General features: G+C 39.4%; 1 protein-coding gene across 3 annotated transcripts in view; it reads left to right on the top strand.

Annotated features, from left to right (window-relative positions):
• The window catches only part of CREBRF (CREB3 regulatory factor), a 46,916-nt gene that overhangs the window by 30,906 nt on the left and 1,910 nt on the right, over positions 1 to 14,100 (top strand). For 2 of the 3 annotated variants that reach the window (XM_084886173.1, XM_084886175.1), the window contains exons 8-9: positions 3,570 to 3,692; positions 6,634 to 12,228. In XM_084886173.1, coding sequence (XP_084742299.1) covers positions 3,570 to 3,692; positions 6,634 to 6,749 — 239 coding nt within the window. In that variant the 3' untranslated portion in view covers positions 6,750 to 12,228. Of the gene's footprint in view, positions 1 to 3,569; positions 3,693 to 6,633; positions 12,229 to 14,100 lie in introns of those variants that run through there. The other variant, XM_084886174.1, reaches the window with a different exon arrangement.

The following is a 14,100-nucleotide window of genomic DNA, read 5'->3' as shown; positions in this document are numbered from 1 at the left end:
TTTACATTTTTAACACCATCTTGGTTACTCTTATGCAACCTTCCTAGCGTATTTTGGGAATCATTGGTTTAAATCAGTACTTCCCAATCTTTCACGTCATGGCACATGCAGCGAATTATCATCTCTAAGGCATCCTGGAATGTGAGAGGGTGTCCTGCTCATAGGAAGAGGCCTCTGTGGGCGGAGAGGACCATTCTCCTTCACCTAGAACCCTGCGTAGCACGCTAGGGCGTTAGAAAGCTCTGGCGTGGGCTGTGTTCCTCCTTTCCTTTGCCTCTAAAATTGTCAACTTCAGTAAGTTGTATCAGAAAGTGGAACAGTGGCAAAGTGATTATTATTTGTATCTCGAGATTTTCTTAAATCCAGCATGATGTCTGGCACATAGATGCTCATAAACTTTGTGTAGTTTTTCTTAATCCTTGATCCTGATTATCTTGTTTCCATCTGTGAGGGCAGAAAGAGGATTTACAACTGAAGTTTATAACTTGTTAAACGAACTGATGTTATTTATTAATGGCCCCTCTAATCAAGATAAATGAATTAGATGAACCAATAGTTGGCTTCTTGGAATGGAAATCTCCATTTTCCTACTATTCTTTCTTGCTGTTGAAGCGTTTTGAGTTGAACTTTGTGAATGTGGATAGATGGGATTGCTGTAATGTCATGGCATTTGTATGTCTTTAGAGCCCAGCTGGCTCGCCCTGCAGGGGATGTGGTGGCCCCTGGGCACCTTCTGGGTCAATGTTTCTTTGGACACATGTTGGCATCTATTGTATTTCTGTGTTGTTCGGTTAATGTATTTCTCCATAATTATATACATCTCTATGGCTGTATATTTTTGCATTTGTTAAATCAATTCACCAGGTTTGTATAGGTCTACTTTTAAACACTGTTCCATTGACCTATTTGTCTATCTTTATTTTATGTAAACGATCTTGATTACTGCATTTTATAGTAAATCTTAAAGTCAGCTAGTGTTAGTCCTTGCTAATCCTCTAATTTTCTTCTTTCCTTTCAAAGTTGTTTTGGTTATTCTAGGTCTTTTGCATGACCACATAAATTTTAGAATTAATGTATCTCCTTTTTTAAAAAAAGCTTAGTGAAATTTGATTTGGATTGCTTTGAGTGTGTAAATCAGTTTGGAGAGAATTACCATTTTAACAAAATGGAGCTTTCCAATCCATTAACTTGGTATCTCTTTCCATCTAGTTAAGTCTTCTTTAATTTTTCTCCACCTTTATCATTTTCAGTATAGAGTGCTTGAACATCTTTTGTGAGATTTACTCGGGGTATTTTATATATTTTGGGGGTACTGCTGTAAATGGAATTATTTTTGAAACTTTATTTTCAAACTCTTTGCTGATTATAAATGCATATGAAATGGATTTTTGAGTATTATTCTTCTATATTGCTAAATTTGTTTATCAGTTCTAGTAGATATGTAGATGCTCTGGGATTTTTATTGAAGCCATTATCATTTTCAAATAGGAAAAGGTTGTGTGTTTTTTAATCTGCACCAGAGGATATGTTTCCATGGACCTTATAGAGAGGGGAAGAGAGAGAGAGAGAAAAACACATTGATATGAGAGAAATGCACCTCAACCGGCGGTCAAACCCTCAACCTTTCGGTGTGTGGGACAATGCTCCAGCCAACTGAGCCACACCAGCCAGGGCTAACTAGGGAAGGTTTTATTTCTTCCTTTCTGATCTTATGCCTTTTATTTATTTTCATTCCCTATTGCAGTGTGTAGGATATTGAATACAAGTGGTGATTACTTTGCAATTTTGGGGTGGGGGTCAGGAACTTTTCACCTTTAATTATGGTACCAGCTCTAGGCTTTTTTTGTAGATGAGATGCCTCTATCATTTGGAGTAAGTTGAATTTTTTTCTAGTTTCATTGATCATGAATAGCTATTGAATATTGTCATATAAGGGATTTTTTTGCATTTATTAGAATGATCATGTTGTATTATCCTTTTTTCCTTAGTAATATATCACATATTCACCTGTTAATACCGTGAATTACATTAACCGATTTTTAAATATTAAATCAACCTTGCATTATTAATAAACTACTTGGTTATGGTGTATTTTCCTTTTTATAGTAGAGTCTATTGCAAATAATTTGTTAAAGATTTTTGTGTCTATATTTAAGAGGGATATTAGTCTATAATTTTTCTTTTTTATAACGTGTTGGTCAGATTTAGGTGTTGGGCTATACTTGCCTTATGGAATGAATTGAGCCATAATCTTTATCTTTTTAAAAAACTTTAAGATGAATTTTATTTCTTCATTGTATGTTTGATAGAATTTGTCCTTAAAACCACCTGTATTTTTTTTTGGGGGGGGGATATTTTTTTTTATAAATTGAACTCCTTACTAGAAATAGGTGTTAGATTTTCCATTTCTTCTTGTTTTTAAGAAATTTGTCCATTTCATCCAAGTTGTTAAATTTGTTGGCATAGCATTTTCTTATTATCTTTTTAATGGCTCTAGATTCTGAAGTAATGACCCCTTTTTCATTCTAGATACAATCTATCAGTCTAGCTGGGGATGGGGATTGGGGGTAGGAGGAGGTATCCATTTTGTTGGTGTTTTCAAAGAACCAGCTTTAGGCTTTGTTAACTCTCTCTGTTACATGTTTGTGTTCAGCTTCATTGATTTTTGCTATTATATTTATTATTTTCCTCTTATTTACTTTTGGTTAATTTTGCTCTTTCTCTTTAAGCTTTTTAAGATAGGGAAATTAGTTCTTAAAGCTTTAGTCTTTGAAGGACTTTGATTTATTTAATAAACATTTACTAAGATCTTAAGAATCGATACAGCAGGCACTGCCATAGGTCTTACAGCTATGAGGAAAAATAGGGCAAGTTCTTTACAGCAGTGTTTTTCAACCTTTTTTTGGGCAAAGGCACACTTGTTTCATGAAAAAAATCACGAGGCACACCACCATTAGAAAATGTTAAAAAGTTTAACTCTGTGCCTATATTGACTATATATAAAGTAATTCTATTGAATAGGAATCAAATAAACACAAAGAAAGTATTTTATAATTACTTTATTATGAAATATTAAGTAAACAAAATAGTGAAAAATTATAAAATTCTTGTCTTGTCTGCACCTACGGCACACCAGGCAACACCAGGAACAGCGGTTGAAAAACGCTGCTTTACAGGACAGTGGACATTGACACATGTCTGCAGTGTTTCACCCAAAGTGGCACATCAGCCCCAGTTGGTTTGGCTCAGTGGGTAGAGCATCGGCCCGCAGACTGAAGGGGCCTGGGTTCCTTCGGATCAGGGGCACATGCCTGGGTTGCATGTCCTCCCAATGGAGGACCTGCAGGATGTTTCTGTTTCTCTGCCCCTCTCCCTTCTTCTCTGAAATTAAAAAAAAAGTGGCACATCATTTGAAATTAGCCTGCTTGGATAAGAAAGCTTATAACTATCACTGCTTAATGTTTTCTTAAACATTTTCTAGTTCTTAATTGAGTATCTGTTATTACATAATTAAAAGAAAATTCTTCTATGTTAGTGACACACTCCAAGTATCTTGTTCTGTCTTACAGATAATTTGTTGTTTGTAATCAACTCCATCAAGCAAGAGATTGTAAACCGAGTACAGAATCCAAGAGAGGAGAAAGGACCCAACATGGGGCAGAAGCTTGAAATCCTCATTAAAGATACTCTTGGTAAGAAGGATACTGGATAACGAATAACAGTAATAGCATGTAGTGTAAAATGTATGCTTCAAGAGGATAAGAAAAAACTCAAGTGATCTCATTGTAGTTACTCTGTTACAAGTAGTTTTGTCTCTTTAAATATATATTTTATTTTTAAATATATTTTTATTGATTTCAGGGAGGAAAGGAGAGGGAGTGAGAAATAGAAACATGGATGATGAGAGAGAATCATTGCTTGGCTGCTTAGTTTTATCCTTTGAGATTTATCATTCATCAATACCGACTGCCTATTACTGTACTTAGATCTCATCACTGAACTATTTTAACTCTTAAGGAAGAAAAACTTCTAGCAATCTTAACTTTCTCTGGGGAGGAGGAAAACAAAGATCTCTGAGCAGTCAGGCCTGCAGTTCATACTGTAGTTGAGGTGCTCACCTATTCGTTTTACCCCTAATACACTCCACAGGATTCTGACAAACTTGGCTGTCTGAGCTCCATTCCTGAACAGATTATGTAACACTAGAAGCCCGATGCACGAAATTCGTGCAAGGGGCTCGGCCCCCACTGCAAAGGAGGCTGTCTTGGCCCCTACCACCACGGCGCCACCTCTGCCTCGGCTTTGGCTGTCTTGGCCTCTACCACCACCTCTGCTGTCTCTGCCACTGAGGCTGGGGGCCTCTGCCTCAACCCCCACCGCTGCAGCTTCCTTTGGCAGGTGTTCCAGTGTATGTCATGCTTTTATTATTATAGGTGGGGAGGAACAGAGGTAGGCATCCTAAAGTCAGGCACAGCTCCCTAACCAGGAGAGCAGGGGGAGCTCACACAGGCACCGGGCAGATCACTCAGATCAGGAGCATCCCTGGGGGTGGAGGCAGAGCCAGTCAGTGAGGAGCCTGAGGCACCAAGCAATTGCTTTGGCTGCATTATATGCTCTTTGTTTAACGGCTTTTGTTTTATGTTCTTTCAGTGCATTCTGTCTTCTGTTTCTTGTGCTCCAAAATGCTTTTCAGTCTTTGCTAAGTAAAGGGAGGAATTTAGTACTATGAGAAAATTTTCTTTTTGCCTTCTTAATTTTTAAAAAAATATATATATTTTATTGATTTTTTACAGAGAGGAAGAGAGAGGGATAGAGAGCTAGAAACATCGATGAGAGAGAATCATCGATCAGCTGCTTCTTGCACACCCCCTATTGGGGATGTGCCCGCAACCAAGGTACATGCCCTTGCCCGGAATCGAACCCGGGACCTTTCAGTCTGCAGGCCAACGCTCTATCCACTGAGCCAAACTGGTCTCGGCTTACTTTTTAATTTAAAGGCCTTCTATGTTGATAAGTTTGTGTATTCCCTTTACATCTAAAAGTCAGTTGTGCCAGATACAAAATCCTTGACTCATACTTTCTTTCTTTGAGTATGTTAGATATGTTTCTCCATTTTTCTCTGGCACTAAGTGTTGCTATTGGAAAGCTAATAATTGCCTAATTTTTTTCTATATAAGTTATTTGCTATTTTTGCCTAGAAGTCAACAGGATTTTTTTTTTTTCTTTTTCTTTAATTGAAGTAGTTTTGCTCGCCTGTATCTTGGCATTGGGAATTTTAGGTTGCTATTCTCATGTGCAGTGTGCTCTTTCAGTATGTAGTTTCCAATCTCTTTATTTTTTTTCTTTTTAAATCAGGCGTTTCTAAACAAGAGCGCATACATTCATTACACGAAAATAGCTTTTGAAGCGTAGAGTAGGTCATAGTGTCGTTAGCAGCAGCGAAGGAGAGAGGGTTGGTGGAAGAGCTGTGTTTTTTCTTAGCTGAAGGAAAGGTCATCTGCGCCTCCTGCCTGAGGAGGGACAAGCTTCCTCTGGAACAGCCCAGTCTCCTCCGTGCTTCCTCCTGGGCTCTGGCTGCTTCTATAAGACTTACTACCTGTGGGTTGGTTCTTTGCCTATTTTTGCCCATTTTTATTGTTAAATTTCTTTCTCCCCTTCCCTTCTGTTTCTCTTAAAAGCATTATCTGTTACATTTATTTGCTCTTGTGTTCCTTTTAGTTTTTCCTTAATTTCAAGGGTTATTATTTTTTTTAATTTCTAATTCTTTTCTGAGTTCTGTCATCTTATTTCTGTTTTTCTATTTCTCATTATGCTGTTCTTTCATATCTTGTATCATTTTCTTTAATGTCTTTGGTTCATTTTGAAATAATACTGGGTTATGGTTTTCATCCTTTTTATGGTTATTCGTGCCTTTTAGGCATACTTTTATTGCTTGTAGCAATCTTCTTATTTTCTTTGGTCTTATAGCAACTTTTTATGGGATTTTGACCTTGATACTTTTCTGTTATTTATTTGTATGTGAAGTTAGTTCTTTTTTAACTTTCAAAAGAAAGTTTTGTTCGTGATAGCTTTTCTAACTTCAAACTTCACAGAATCCCCCGTTTTTGGTTAAGGTAAAACAAATGGCATTTGCTCATGAGATGGTCATGCATGTGCAGCCACAAGAGAGAGGACACAGGAGAGAAGCAGGAAAAGAAAGTTTATCCTAGAGAGACAAGTCACTGCATGCCAGTGCAGCCATGTGGCCGGCGGCTAAGGGAGCACCCAAGCCAGCAGGTGGGGAGGAGACAAGAGAGAAGCAAACCAAAGTGCCTTTTCCTGGGGGTCAAAGTAGTGCAGAAGCAAAGGTGTGCGGGCATTTCTTTGATTCATTTTTGTCTTTTGGGCTGTAATTACTTGTCATCTACCCCACTTTAAACTGTTGATTAACTATTCTTTATGGTCATCCTTGATTTGACCCTTTTAATCTTAAAATTGTGGGCTCCAGTTTTAATTGTGGAGTTATTTTCTGGGCTGCAGTGGCAAGGAGCAGAGCACTCATCAGGGACCCGTGTCCACTGAGGGCCAGCACACTCCCTCCAACCCCCCCCCCCCTTTCTGTGTCTAAGTGTGCCTATTTGTGCTTTTCCTCAGGTCTCCCCGTTGCTGGGCAAACCTCAGAATTTGTTAACCAAGTGTTAGAGAAGACCGCAGAAGGCAATCCCACCGGAGGCCTTGTAGGACTAAGGATACCAGCATCAAAAGTGTAATCAGCCTCGGACCACTGGTCAGCAATGTCTGAGTTCGTTACGTTACTCATTGTAAATTTTCATTCTGTTTTGCATGTCAGTTTGGCATTATGTACACATTTACAATTAGGTTACATTGTTTTAAGAACTAAGTAGCATAAGTGACGCATGATCCAAAATACTTGATTACTGCATTTTCAGAGCATAAACCATGGTTACAACTGCTACTGGCATCAGAATTGGAACTCGTGTGTTTAAGCGTTTAGGTACAGATTTCAAAAATCTGTTAAAGAAAAACATTTTGGAGGGGTGAAGATATTAGTAAATGCCATATATTGTGGCAGGTTTATGCTCTGAACCACACAAAAAAATCGAGGAAGCATTTTTAAAAAGCAGTTTAGGTTGTTTTTAGAATTATTGCTTTTTGTTCTAATTTTCCACAACCATTAATGTCACTTGTATATGGCACAACCCAGCACTCATGCCCTTGTGCCATATTAGATATTCATTTTCTGAGCTCAATATGGTATATATAAATATATATAATATATATATATATATATATATATATATATATATATATATTGTCAGTGCAAGTAAGAAAAAAAAAAAGCATATTCTTTGTGCCTTGTATTTTGGAGAAACTATAAAACTGGTAATATTTTGTATGATGAAAACCCTAAGGAGGAAAAACAAGATATATAGATGGAAAAATTATGGGGTTTAAATGTTTTTTTGTTGCAACTCTTTTTCAGATTTTTTGAATGTATATAGGACTATGTTGAAATGTAGATAATATGCCACAGAGTCTATGTATTGTATAAAAAAAACAAAAACAAAAAACAAACAAAAAAAAGATGGCTCTAGAAAACTCATATTTCGGTACTTGGCCGGAAGAAGACACTTGCACATTATTGCGATTGTTTTATTTTTTGTACCAAAGACAAATGCAACTGATATGGCAAACTGCCAGTCTAAGTAAAGTTTTGCACAGCTTACATGATACTGTATGAATGTATGACTAAAAGAAGAAAAAAAGAAAATGGAAAGGTCAGGGTTAGGGATCTTACTGAACTGTGAATTTTATTTCTGTTGGGTCCAATTATCTACAGAAGGAGCATCTACACATACAAATATTATTTTGCTGTTCCTCTAGTTCGCTTCCATAGTAGATAAGTTGGTGGCCATTTAGATGTCTGTCTTTTTTATTTCTGCACTTATTGTAGGAAATTTTAATATATTTCATTTTAGTAAGCTATTGATAAAATAGTTTTTGACCTTGAAAACTTAAAAGTTATTTAGCTTATTGTAGTATACTTCCACCAAACAACCAAAATACAGATTATTTTTATTGTATTATGTACATATATATATGTAAAGAAAGAGAAAAGCTAAAAATATCTAATTCTTTAGTTGCCACTTTTCCAATTGATGTATTATTGTGCATGTAATATTTTCAAAGATCAACACAAGCTTAAAACAAAAACAAAATTTATAGATTTTTATATTTTTGTACAGGTATTTTCAAACTAGCTTCTCCAGACTTACATGTGACTTCTTTTATAGTTTCTAGAACTGAGAAATAGTAACACATTTAGTTTTTAGGTGCTCTGTTTTGCTCACATAAAACAGCTTCCTTAGTCAGTGTTTTAACTGTGTTAAAGCTTTACCTCTCGAGGAGGAATTTCTTTGTCAAGGCGACATTATAAACCTTTCCACAGATCTTTCCATCCTGTCTCTCTTACTGTTTTACTCTCAAATCTTGCGATTTGAACTCTGAAAAAAAAAACAACAACTATACTTTAAAAAAAAATCCCTACCTAACCAGAAAAAATAATACCAAAAATTTCAGACCTAGCTGCTGGGAGAGTATCTATTTCTCCATTACCCGTCGGAGGATTTATTCTTTAGTTATATTTTGTCTATCTAGTGTATTTCGTTTTCTTTGACTCACCTCACCCCCGCCCATTTGTAAGTGACAGCACATGAAGCTATAGCTTATAAAGGCTTGGATCTAACACACACAGCAACATCTGAGCAGTGCTTAACGAGCTTCTGGGACCTTGTGAACTGGGACGCACCGAATTTCCCGTGAGCTTGGTGGAAATGTACCTGCGTAGTGCATTCACACCGAGCAGAAGGAAAGCTCAGCTCGAGGGCTGAATAGAGTATATTAGTTCATTGTTTAAAGTTTTTCCTTTTCACTGGGAGAAGGCAAAGCACAAGTTTGTAACTTGGGAGTGTATGAAGTTTTGACGGAGTGTGTCTGGCAAACTAAAATGTATTCCAAAATCTGGCAGTTTTGCAATCAGGTGAAAATCACTCCGTGATAGAGATTCAACTGATGAGGTTTATAAAATTGCCCCTTTCTAGCTGCTCTGTTAGAAATTCTGGTTTTTGATACTTTTTTCCTCTCTGCAAACCAGAATTTGATTTTTTGGTCTTGCATTTCAAAAAAGATTTTGAATCTGTTTAGTAGATTCCATATCCTTGCATTTCAGTGTTTTATATGTACTACTTAAGTTAAATAGTTAAAAGCTTTTAAATAGTTGAGCTTTTTAATGTTGACACTTTATTTTGTACCTATTTATATATGTATGTATATCTTAGAAAAGCACTTTGTTAAAAAAAAAAAATTGCATTTTATATGATTCCTGCCATTTGCTGCTAAATCTGGGCTGGTCAGAATGCTGCAGCGATACTTGATCTCAATAAAAACCTGGCAGAAAATGTAGAGTGAAAGTGAAATCCTCTTGCTGTTTAACTTTATCATAAAGATGACATAGGCAAGCTGTGCAGCTTTACATTTTAACCAGGGGACTCTGTGGCATTTAAAACCGTCTAGAAATGGTTGTACTTTAATGCCAGTAATAATCTGCTTCCTCTATTGTCATTAAATATATCCGTTTAGTGTACCACACAAAGAGATCTTATAAGGGTAATGTAAAAACCCCAACAATTATACATGTTCTGTTTTTGAAATTGTGGCATGTGTTTTTGGGTGAAGACCCCTCTGAAGGTCTTCTGTGTTCATACATGGTATCCAGACAGTCCTAATGAAGTCCAGAATCCTACTCTCAGTGAAGGCATTGTGAATTCACCTCCAACGAACCCCTTGTTCCAGAGCAATGATAGGAACGTTGACTCTAGAACTATGATTTAAAAACAAAAACAAAAAAAAACACACAAAAAGCGTTCTTCCTTGTTTTCGATACACTGGATCTTTGTAGAGTTTGTCTCCATATGAAAGCATGCTGTCCAGTTGTTCTTGTTAAGATCTTGTCTGAGTTTTGAATTGGGTGCCACACTTTTTCAGTCAATACGATTGCTTGTTCTACTGTACCATATATGATTCTTGTCCCTTCCTGTATTCTTCATGATAGATTATGATGTGGCTTTATATTGTGCCTTACTTGTACATGAAAACAAAACGTCTTCATTCCCTCCACTTCCTCAGTCTTTCACTTTGACCTTTTTGGTAAGAAAATCAGAGCTATTACAAAAACATCATGAAGGAGTTCAGATGGGTACGGTTTCAAATTCCCTCTCTCTAGAGTTATTTTATATTTGTATGAAAGACCAGTTTTGAGTGGTCTTTGAATATGAGGGGGAAAGATGAGCGGTAATTTCACCACATCCCTTTTTTCTGACTTTCATGAGTTTGTCATACATCTTCTTTCTGATGCTTGACTTTATTTGCTCCTTCGCAATAGTCTGCATTTAAAGAAAGGTGTGTTCCATTCATCCGCTTGAAATTGACTCTTTCATTTTTCCAGAATTTTTTAGAAGCGTACCCGTTTTGTTTGTTTTATAAAACAGATGACAAGTCTCTTTTAAAAGAAACAGAAGTGCAGTACTTTTAAAATACAATGCTGTTCGTTTGGATTTCTTTTTTATATATAATATTCCTACAGTTATCCGATGTTTGCCTTCATTAATAAAGCTGTTAGTTTATTCACCAAAATGTCAAGAATGGATGTGCTTTTCTTTATTCCATACCTTTAAAAAATATTTTAGCTGCTAAGATTTAGTTCACTTTCTAAGAGACAAATTCAAGTTGCCTTCAGCAGGAATTAACAAAAACTTAGGTTCCCTTTCTTTATATAGTCTTCCTGAAAGTCTGTCTAAGTATTTTCTAGTTCATTATGTAACAGAATGTTAGCATCTCTCCGAATCTTGAAACTTGAATTTTGAGAATGCATTGAATTAAGCTTTCAGTGTTAAAGTAAAAGGTTTCAGTTATCCTTCTAGCGAAGTCTATTGTGGAATACCATTTCCCATGGAACTGAGGCCATTTCCACAACTTTGCACAAAACTCCAGTCTTGTTCTTCCCTCGAATCATGACAAATATGTCTCACACAGTGCCGTAATACTTGTGGGTTCTTTTGTAATCTTTGTAATCTTAATAAGGGCATTATGAGAAGATGACTCCATGTTTTTTTACTCTTTCAAACACATTGGGATGTACCAATGACCATCAGCTGTAGGGATGGTTGTCTCACGTTAAGGAATCGGCATGTGGGGAAAGATGATGAAATGTACTACTGAACGTGGACCGCCTCCACGGGCAGGCGGGGCTGTGTTGAAGCATAACCTTGAACCCTCACGCCTAGTGAATGGACTGGCATCGTAGACACTGCACCTAGGAACGGAATTCTGCCAAACTGCCATTTCCGTTTAGAGAAGAAAGATGTGGGGGTAGTCGTGAGGGGGACTAGAACCTTAAAACTACTTTCCAATAGTATTCCGGAGACGTGTCGGTGACCAGTGCAGAACCTGAGTCTGGTATTTCCGTGTGCCAAGTTCTAGGTGAACGAGGTTTGCCTCTCTCGTACCGATGTGAACACAGTGATGTGGCTCATTCAATTCCAGGTGGATGGGACGGGACTGACGACTGTGTCTTGCCCTTCGCCCTTCCTCCCCTCCCCCCTGAACCAAATAACAGAAATGTGTATGTGTGTACTGTACCTGCCTTCCCAGCACATTTTTATGACACTGTATTCCACTGCCTGCCCTCTTCACCTTCTGACCCTAGAGTTCGGCCTGTAACTTGGCGCTGGTGGTTAGGTGATGCTAGGGCTGACCGCGCACAAGAAGTCGCAGAGGAGCGGAAGGGCAAGAATTCAAAGCATTTGTTCATGCAATGTGGCCGCCTCTCTCGCATAGCCACACAGGATCCTGTTTGTAATGCTGTCATATTCCGTTGTTTTGTTCCCCTGTCCCCTTCCCCACAACTGGAGCTATAAAACTTTATTGGATTCAGTCTTGTCTTTTGTCTAGAAAGAACTTTATCTTGTTGACGCATGAGCTGTTTAACATTTATTCTATTAAATGTTGGTTAATAGTTGTGCAGTTTTTCTTTCCACAAGAAAAGGCAACTCCAATGTTGCCTTTGTGCTCTGTCACCTTCCAACCCCTTGGCACTTCTAGTCAGATACAGACTCATCTGTGTATGCAACATCCTTTGTAATTTAAAATAAAAAAAACAAAAGATGAAAAGGTTTTGAATTGTTGGCCTCATGTTTTCGCCCTTCCCGTCTCTGTGGCTTTCTCGAGGCTTACCAAGGCAACTGCATCCTCTTCAGGGTAACCCACTGCAAGGGATCTCCCGGCCGGAGGCAGCGGGGACCTTGAGGGACATGGAGTTGTTATGTAGATGTATTTATTGACAAACATTTGCATTTTTCATAGCTCAGAGCATAGTTTTGTTCATACTTATTTCTCTTCGATTCTTTGGGCAAGTGATTTCTCCGTGGGGAATAAAACATTTTGAGTCTCTCCTCACTCGAACATGTGTATGTTTAATAATTTAAGTGAGAGTACACAGAGTCTGAGCCGGGACGGGAGTGAACTCCACCATAGCGGAGTGTTCCCTCTGCCAGGGCCTCTGCTAGGTTCTGGGCTCCAAGGAGACTCAAGACCCCAGGAACTTCCGGTCTGCCGAGCGGGGCAGTTGTGACCAGGATGGCAGAACAACACAGGAGTTGTTACATGCCCAGAGGGCTCTAGGCATGTTACCACCACCCAAGTATTTGTGCGGACGCGGGTGCCACGTCCAGCGGGTGTCGGAGGAGAACTGACAGGCCTGGGTGCCTGGGCCCTGGAAGAAGCCCTCTGCTCCATTGGAGCGACATAGGCTGTCAGGAAGCAAATGGATGTGGCTGGCACCGACTCCTCCTGCGTCAGGACCTGCCCCCTGAGACCGCCCCTCACGGGAGCCTCTGCCATGGCCCCGGGAGCGGGGGAGCCAGGCCATACAGTTCTCCGGAAACCAGCGCTTCTGTGAGTGGTCTGCAGCTCCCGGGCATGGACTGGGAACCAGGAGAGCTCCTTAGCCACCAAAGAAAGCACTTTAGTGTCTGGACTGGAAGGTTCGGAGCAGCAAGAAGGAGCTACAGTCCTAGAAGGCTAGGGTGGTGCCCATGAAGCCCCCTAGGTGCTGGCCCATCAGGGAGCCCCCACCTCGCTGGCTGCTCTCAATGGCCCAGCAAGGTGGGGACTCATCAGACTAGACCCATGGTCGGCAAACCGCGGCTCGCGAGCCACATGCGGTTCTTTGGCCCCTTGAGTGTGGCTCTTCCACAAAATACCACGGCCTAGGCGAATCTATTTTGAAGAAGTGGTGTTAGAAGAAGTTTAAATTTAAAAAATGTGGCTCTCCAAAGAAATTTTAATCGTCGTCCTGTTGATACTTGGCTCTGTCGACTAATGAGTTTGCTGACCACTGGACTAGTCTTAGAGGAGGGGACCCGCCCAGACCCAGCGGACGTGAGACGGTTCATGTTCATCTCTAAGGGACCAGGCACTGCTGGGAAATAAAGGGCTTAGAATCTGGAAACCAGGAAGAACCAAAGCCCAAGTGTAGCAGTTGGAGGAACCAAAGGCTAGCCTCCGGATGGGTGGGGAAAGGTGGAGGAAACAAAACAGCCCTGGCAGTTTCATTGGGACTGAGGGTCCCAGATCGCAGACCTGTGCCTCCAAGAAGGTTTCTAGCCGGCGGGCTTAGACCTGGATCCCTTTGCCAGAAGGGGCTGTGTGGAAGGGTGGAGGAAAGGGGAGCTGGGCTTTCCTTACTTGCAGAGAAAGGCAATTGGAGACTGTCGATTGCATAGGAATTCCCAGCAGAAGCAGGATGTGAGAGGGGCCCAAGGTCACGCGGGCAGATCTGCTTGCCAACTTCGGGCTTCTTCGCTGTCCTAAATAGGGAGCGTCTGTTTTAGGATCCAGAACGTTTGACCTGAAAAAATGTCAACCTCCATCTCTTTAAAAAGTTTTCATCTTAAGATAACAGCCAGGAATTAACAGAAAATGTCCAAGGTCCAAAGAAATCTTGAAAATACTATGAAAGACACAGAAAACTTGAACAAATGC

The sequence above is a fragment of the Pipistrellus hanaki genome (assembly GCF_964339955.1).
Source record: "Pipistrellus hanaki genome assembly, chromosome: 5".
NCBI lineage: Eukaryota > Metazoa > Chordata > Mammalia > Chiroptera > Vespertilionidae > Pipistrellus > Pipistrellus hanaki.
This window is presented reverse-complemented; position numbering and strand designations above follow the sequence as displayed.